We start from the raw sequence: 8,375 nt of genomic DNA on the forward strand, positions 1-8,375 counted from the left end.
GTGCACAAGTTGTGTAGTTCTTCATGTAGCTATGAGAAGTTTACAGCGTTTTTTTGGATTGTGCTCAAGTGCAACACTAAACGCACCGGTTGTAATACAAGCACAGTGAGCACACTTATAGCGCTCCCTGTGCCACTCATTAAAAATATAGGCCAAGCTTGACTGTCTTAAGATGCTTTGCTTAAAATATATTAAGGGACATCATTTCTTTCATCATTCAGATAGCATACAATTTTAAACAGCTTTCTAATATACTTCTATTTTCAGTTTTGTTTCATTCTCTTGGTATCCTTTATTGAAGGAGCATCAATACACTGCTAGGAGCTAGCTGAATGCATCTGTAAGCTATTGATAAGAGGTATATATGAGCAGCCACCAATCAGCAGCTAGTTCCAAGCTCCTGAGCCTACCTAGGTAAGCTTTTCAACAAAGGATATCAAGGCAACAAAACAAATTAGCTAATAGAAGTTAATTGCAAAGTTGCTATTTAAAATTGTTCGCTCTATCTGAATCATGAAATAATTTTTTGGGGTTTCATGTTTCTTTAACCATCAACTTTTTATTACCAAATTGTGCTTCATTCTTTGCGTAAATTTGCACACTGGATAAAGCGCCCTGTGCTATGGATTGTGCTCCACTTGTAATCTAGCATACAGCTGGCACTATATATATATATATATATATATATATATATATATATATATATATATATATTGTTTTGGTTTAAATAAAGGGAAGGCAAAATTAAACTTTCATGATTCAGATGGAGTGTGTTATATTAAAACCTTTACAATGAAATTCTATTCTAAAAGTCACCCCTTTCCCTTGAGAGTGTTTGCAACAATATTTGTTACAATGTTATACTATAGTTCTCATGCATGTTCCTGAGCCTATTTCAGTATGCTGTCATGGAACGGGTCAAAGGAGCTAAGTTTCAAAAACGGATACCAAAAGAGGTAAGTTGGATGGAAGCGTTTTTTTCTTCTTCTTACAATTGTATACTCTATCTGAATCATGAAAGTTTAGTTGTGACCTAAGTGTACATAGAGTTCTTGTTCATGTGGTAAAATGAGTTTTATAACCTTGTTAAGAAAAGCCAGTTGCTGACACTTATTCACCAGTCATAAACGGTGCTATCTTAGGTGACAAAATATTTACATCTCAGAAGAATGTTGAACAAGTTAGTCTATAATCTTTACAGACAAACAGGAGCATTATTTAGTTGCCGAGAATCAGCACCTCATTCTATTGGGGAAATCCCCTGGAATGGCTCAGCAATTTAATTTCTTTGCTTCCCGACTGATCCTAAAGCTGCAAATTCTGTACCCGGAAGTTCTGAGACTGTGTGACTTGACATCACCTGGCAAACAGTCACTCCTGTCACGCAGTGCTGCTAAAGTTGTTTTTTGTCTGACTTCTGCACACACAATGCCTGTTTTTTAAGACTGCGTGCTCTAGCTAAATTGTTAAGCGTATAGTTCACTGTCCCTTTAACTTAGCTTGGTATTATCGCTACTGGCTGTAAAGAAGCACATACATCAAACACGCACACATGAGACAATGTTGAGGAGTCTGACCTTCCCTATTAAAATAACATTATACACCTCCCATACCAAAAAGCAAATATGTAGCAGAAATGTGCAAACAAGTTTCTTTATTTTAGCTGCTAAACTTCACCTAGTTTACATGTAGATTTGCTGCATTGCTGAGGTTTGTAATCAATTAAATCTATAAGCAGGAAATGCAGAGTACAAGGGGGTATGTTAGTCAATAGCAGATTTTCATGGAGTCTGCAAATGGTTACATAAGTCCCCCATACATTCTCTATTGTACAGAACATTGAGAATTCAAATCTGGCTGTCTCATACGTACATGCTCACATGCGCATGTGCACTTTGCACTGACTTTACTGCAGTCGTACCGTACTTTGTGCGTAAATCAGACCATTCGACTTTTTCTCGTTGAATGCTGAACTGTGTCATCTGCAAGATACTACAAAGTGATGAAATAAGTAAAATAATTAAAACAAAGAAGTCTGGAGATTTGCTGTACAAACCATTTGTTTTTAATTGTAGATCTCTGTAGAAACCAGACAGTGCATATTTTTGAAGGGTGGTAACAAATACATTCTTCAGTACCATAATACAGTGGTCTGGCCTTTAAAAAATGTTTAATTAGGGGATAAACCGTAGGACCAGATTGGGGGGAACTGCCTTTTTACCCCAAATAGAGTTTTAGCTTGTGAGAAATATAATATTAAAGCCGTAAAGCATTAAAAGATATTTCTGTTGTTGCTATAGAATAATTGATCAGCCAAGTCGTAATGTTTTTAAAACAAACATCTTTTTTTAATGCAATTATTTTTCTGTAGCCAAACTCCACAAACAATTTGCCTTCTTTTGAAAAGCCAATCTGTGCCTTAGTCCACAAACACCAAGGTTTAGCCACAGTTTGTATAAAATGCATTGTTTTACATTTGTTATCTGATAAAGCCAATAAGGTACAGATATGTGGCAGAGTTAGCCCAAATAAACAATTGGAATGTTGCAAAGTTGTTTCATGCATAATTAAACATTTTATATAAAAATCTCAAGGTGTTTAGAATGTAACTTTAAAGGGAAAGTAAAGTAATATCACTATAAACAGTGAAACGCATATACAGACATTTTAATTAGTGTCATTTTTTTAAGGGTTTATAATTAAATATTATTACATCTCTTGTAGCTTTGTTAAAACAATAACTTGATTAAAATCCAGAATACATAAAACTGTCCCAATTAATGTACAAGTAATCCATAACCTGTCCCTTCCACTGATTCCTCTTCTCCATAAAGTACCACAACCGCTCAGTTTAGTGCTGTTTATCAAAGGAACGTACAAATGGAAACAGAGTATTTCAATAAGCATCTGAAACAGTATCTGATGTAACACTGCAGGTATGAAACAGCCCTATGCGTTTTGTGAGGTGCAGTATTTCTGTTTTACGATTCATCAGAGAGCATGTTATATAAGCATCACTGGCCGTTTTCTGCTTGGTCGTTGCAAACGTATATGTGTAATACAAAAATGACTTGTACTAATGAATAGAGCATATTGTTTTTGCTTTAGAGTATCCCTTTAAGGGAACCTTGCACTTAACACACAAATTAAAGGGACAGTAAAAAGTGTAAGTACATGGCATTTCTTGCTATAGAGCATATCAGCCAAGTCTAAATATTTTTAAAACAAATAGACATCTTGTTTTCCAATAGCCAAACTCCACCCTCCTTTTGCCTTTTTTGGGGGAGCCAATCTGGGCTTTATTTTATAGACAACAAGGCTAGTCAAGGTGGTAATGTTAGTATAATCTTGCTTTTCAGTTGTTAGCAGTTAACGCCAATTAGTATGTAGCAGGGTTAGCTTTAAGAAGGCTGCAGGATGCTTTTGAAATTAAAAAAGCCACTATTGTACAAGCTAAATTTCATGAAATGGGGGCAAAATAAATAGTATATATTGAAAAGTTGTTTTACTACAAATAACTAAACATTTTATAGTAAAATCTCAAGGGTTTTACTGTCCCTTTAAACAAGTTCTGTGCATTAAATACACTGCACACTTTCTGCCGTCAAGAATAGATAAAACGTTTTGCACTTTTGTTTTCAGCTTTCATGTTTAGTTTTGAACAAGAATATCTGACAGATTTTATCTTGCCTTCCTTAACCTGCTGCATTACAGAATTTCAAGGGGAGCCCTGACACAGAGTCTCGATGAGCGCATCTTCCCCCCCTCTGCAGTTTCTGTTTATAGCACTGTAAGTACGTGTTAGCGCTGCTTGTCTTATCAGCACAGTTGTTGTTCTTGTCTCCTTTTTTTATCCTTTTCTAATCCACCACATACACGTACTGATTTTCTGTGTCATTGTTTTTATTTTACAACCAAAACAATTTTGTAGTATTAGCCCTTTCCCGCGGGAACTTATTTGTTTACAGTTCCGATGTAGGCAAATAAGTAAAAATTTAAATCACGCGATCGTTCATGCAATGGTGTGATTTCAATTATGGTATTGGGTCAGGGAGGAGTGCTTATGACGCTAGGCACGCCCTCCAGCCCACGATCCCATTTAGCTAGCGTCTATGGCTAGAACGTTCCATGCTGTCCTAACTGCGCTAAAGCCCAGCGCAGTTAGTACGGCATGGAACGTCCGAACGGCGGGAAAGGGTCAACTTTGGTAAATCTCTAACCTACATCTTTTACTGTCCAAAGTACGTTTACTGCAATTGGTTGTAAATTCTTGGACTTATATTCTGTATACAAATGTCCAATTAAAGGGACAGTCAACACCAAAATGGTTATTGTTTAAAAAGATAGACAATGCCTTTACTACCCATTTCCCAGCTTTGCACAACCAACACAGTTATATTAATATACTTTATAACATTTAAACCTCTACATTTCTGCCTGTTTCTAAGCCACTATAGACAGCATCTGCACATGCTGTTTTAGTTGCTTTTCACACACAAGAGACTGCTAGTTCATGTGAGCCATAAAGATATCATGGAATTGTGTACAACACAGCACTAACTGGCTAAAATGCAAGTAAATAGATAATAAACGATCAGGGGGCAGTCTGCAGAGGCTTAGCTACAAGGTAATCGGAGGTAAAAAGTATATTAATATAACTGTGTTGTTTATGCAAAACTGGGGAATGGGTAATAAAGGGATTAGCTATCTTTTTAAACAATAACATTTTGGAGTTGCCTGTCCCTTTATGTCAGTATTTTACAATATTTATTTCATAATAAATGATGGTGTTGCATTATTTTATTACTAATGTGTAAAGCCAGAGCTTGACCTATTGTGGAAGCCAGGGAGCCATAGCTCCTAGAATATTACTTTTTTACATACATCAACCTCCCTTGGGTAACTGCCAAAGAAGTGTGTATAGCACGCCATTGTAACTTCTATGCTCTAATATACTTTATTCTCTTAGTATCCTACATAAGCTCAGGACAGCAATACACTATTGTGAGCTAGCTGCTGATTGGGGACTGCACATATATGCCTTTTTCATTGGGTCACCTGATGTGTTCAGCTAGCTTCCAGTACTGCATTGCTTCTCCTTCAATAAAGGATATCAAGAGAATGAAGCAAATTTGAGAATAGAAGTAAAATGTAAAGTTGTTTAAAATTGTATGTTCTATCTGAATCATGAAAGAAAAAGTTTGGTTTAATGTCCATTTAAGCATTACATCTACTGTATGTGAGTGTGCAGTTTACTATTATCACCATGGCAAACAAGTTTATCTATAATGTCAAAATTTTGTTTAAAAAAATTAATAAAAAATAAGAATATGAGGGATTTAAAGTACCTGAATCATGACTGTCCCTGAATATGCTTCCCTTTTTATACAGGAAGTTGATGTACACTTGACTATAAGGACTAGGGAAATAAGTGAAACTCCTGTAGCCGGTTTTGGCTCTTCCAGTGCTACCTAAATTTATTACTAATACATTTTACCGCCGTGACTAGAAAATATCACCTGAAGATTTCTATGTAAAAAAGGAAGATATTTTACCTCAAAATGTTCTCAGTAGCCACAACCCATTGTAAAGGGACTTTAAGCAGCCAATCAGGATGCTAGTCCCGGGACTTGCAAGTGAGTGTGCATCTGGCGTGTGCATCTGGCATGTGCAGCATTGTCAATTTATTTCATTAATGAAGTTTACTATCAAATTGCGAGAGATTTAAGGGAAATCTCATGAGATCACAGTAAAGTGTGACATCAGCACTGTTGAAGCGGTTTGGCTGTTTATTTTTTCTTCAAGTTTTCTTTATTTAGAGAAACAAAAACAAACAAACAAAAGAATGCTATACAGGGAATGACATGTATAAAATATCACAATACAAATGGTTATACAGTATCTGCATCAAGAGTTATAGTATAACATCCAGGTCAAGATAAATATAGTATGCGGTAAGTAAATAAATGATGCTTTAGCTAACACACCACTGATGATAAACAGGGTTTTGAGTGTATAGAAAAGAGCGTACCCCTCGATGAATATAAACCTACTGCCCGTTACAGAAATGCCAAATAAGGTAACAGAGTTACAATACTCTTCCCAGATAAAGTTAACATTTTGGAAATCATCTAGTCTTTTTGTGAGTACATAGTGGTATTTCTCCATTGTTCGTGTCTGAGTGACTAGAGATTTCCAATCTGACAGAGAGGGCACTTTTATCGATTTCCAATTTTTAGGAATAAGTTTCCTAGCACAGTTAATCATTATAATCAGTAATCTAAATCTCAGTTTACAATTAATCTTTGGAAGACTGCTCAGAAGGAAGACTTTGGGATCCAATGGTAATGTGATATTTAGAGCATGTTCAATTGCCAATTGGATATCTGGCCAACAAGAAGTGATACTTGGACAGGTCCACCAAATATGTCGGTAATGCCCCCCTATCTCCACAAGCCCTCCAGCAAGAGGCATCACTATGCTTAAACATAGTAGCTAACCTAAAAGGGGTATAATACCATCTGCAAAGCAATTTTAAGTTAGTCTCCATTTGTGCAATGGAAGAGGTATGCCTATTCATATTCTCAAAGATTCTTGACCATTTTTGGGGGGGTCACTGGTTTTTGGAGTTCATCTGACCATGTTGTTGTATAGGTCGGTAGATTCCTGGAATGATCGACTAACAGTTTATATACAAGGGAGAGAGTGAGCCTTTTGTGTATGTATTGGAGTTGCATATTAATTCAAATGGAGATAGAGGTCTATGAAACAGAAGATGTTTGTGTGAAGTGATATAGTGGTGTACTTGGAAGTATTTAAACCAGGGGGCAAGGGATTCTCTGTGTGTTTCTTCTAGGTCTTTTTTTGATTTTAAGAGCTTTGTGTTCCATAATAAAGCTGCATGGTATTACATCTTGCAATGTCAACATTTTTATATAGGGACTAGGGAGGGATGCCTTTAACTCTGAATTATGTTTTAAAGGCGTCAGTGGTGAGGGTATAGAGGATAGTGTAGGACACTTAAAAATGCATGTATCCCATATTTTAAGTGTCAATCTGGTTATTGTACTTGTTGAGGGGTGTAACGTCCTATGTATACGAGGAATCCAGCAACATGCCCCTAACTGAGTATTTTGCGATTGATCGTGTTCTGTTTGTACGCACTCTTTGTGAACAGTGTGTTTGCACCAATCTATGATACGGATTAAAGTTCCAGCCATATGATAGTTTTGTAAGTTTGGTACACCCAGCCCGCCCTTAAGTTTAGGTCTATAGTGGCTGTTTATTTTTATCTTAAATGCAGTTGACAGTAGCTGAAGGATAAATGTTCCCAGAGCACATTTATGAGATTAAGACATTTTGAGTTACATTTTTTTTTTTTGAAGATGTTTAGGTGATAATGTTCTCATTTTTTTTTTTTATAGCTATGCTGCATCACTCTCATGTGATTTAGCATATGGGTATTATGTCCCTTTAATATCTCAAGTGATTTGAAAAACTTTATTAGTAATAGAGTGAGACAGTTTTTGCTGTGTTGGCGCACTGGATGTGATTTGAGCACTTTTACTAAGAGGATAAAGTGACTACTGGTTGCTTTCATTTTAGGGTATTCCATAAACTATGAACCAGGTAGGAAATAATCCCTTTTTATATACATAGTTCCTCAATATTAGTTAATGAATTGGATCCTATTCTGTGCAGTGGCGAGGTAGAATTGTTTATTCAGAAGAGTATTTGGAAAAAAAAGAATATTCTTTTGCTATAGTTGCATCTTTTTTTTTTTCTCTCTCAAGAGTCTGATTTTCTTTTTTTACCTTTTAAGAGCTGTAGTGTAAGCAAAGAAAACAGCCATAACATTAGATTGTTGAAATCAATGGTGTGGTGCATTGCAGTAAGAACTCTTAAAGTGAATGTACATTTAGATGCTAAAGTGCCGTTTTTTAAAAATCCTATTAAAAACAGGGGCACTTTAATTCATCAACATTTACATTTCACTAGTGTTGTGAAAATACTTAACTTTTAATCTTGACAGCCGCTGTATTGCTTCCCCCGCCCGTCGCAAAGCCTCTTTCCGACGGGCGGGGGAAGCAATACAGCAATCCAGCTTTCTCCAATCACGGCGTTGAATCAGAGACTGATTCCCCCGGAAGGGGAAGCTGTGATTGGAGGATGACCGATCAGTCATTTCTGACGTATGAAGAGGCTTGCGATGACCGGGGCAATCGCTGGAGTGGCTGTCAAGATTAAAAGGTAAGTATTTTCACAACACAAGTGAAATGTAAATTTTGATGAATTAAAGTTCCCCTGTTTTTAATCAGATTTTTAAAAACCGGGCACTTTATCATCTAAATTTACTTTCACTTTAAGTAGAAAGA

General features: G+C 36.2%; 1 protein-coding gene across 1 annotated transcript in view; it reads left to right on the top strand.

Annotated features, from left to right (window-relative positions):
- The window catches only part of EIF4G3 (eukaryotic translation initiation factor 4 gamma 3), a 477,611-nt gene that overhangs the window by 102,496 nt on the left and 366,740 nt on the right, over positions 1–8,375 (top strand). The window contains 2 exon segments of the mRNA XM_053690236.1: positions 900–956; positions 3,715–3,790. Coding sequence (XP_053546211.1) covers positions 900–956; positions 3,715–3,790 — 133 coding nt within the window.

Source organism: Bombina bombina, chromosome 8, assembly GCF_027579735.1.
Source record: "Bombina bombina isolate aBomBom1 chromosome 8, aBomBom1.pri, whole genome shotgun sequence".
In the NCBI taxonomy this organism is placed as follows: domain Eukaryota; kingdom Metazoa; phylum Chordata; class Amphibia; order Anura; family Bombinatoridae; genus Bombina; species Bombina bombina.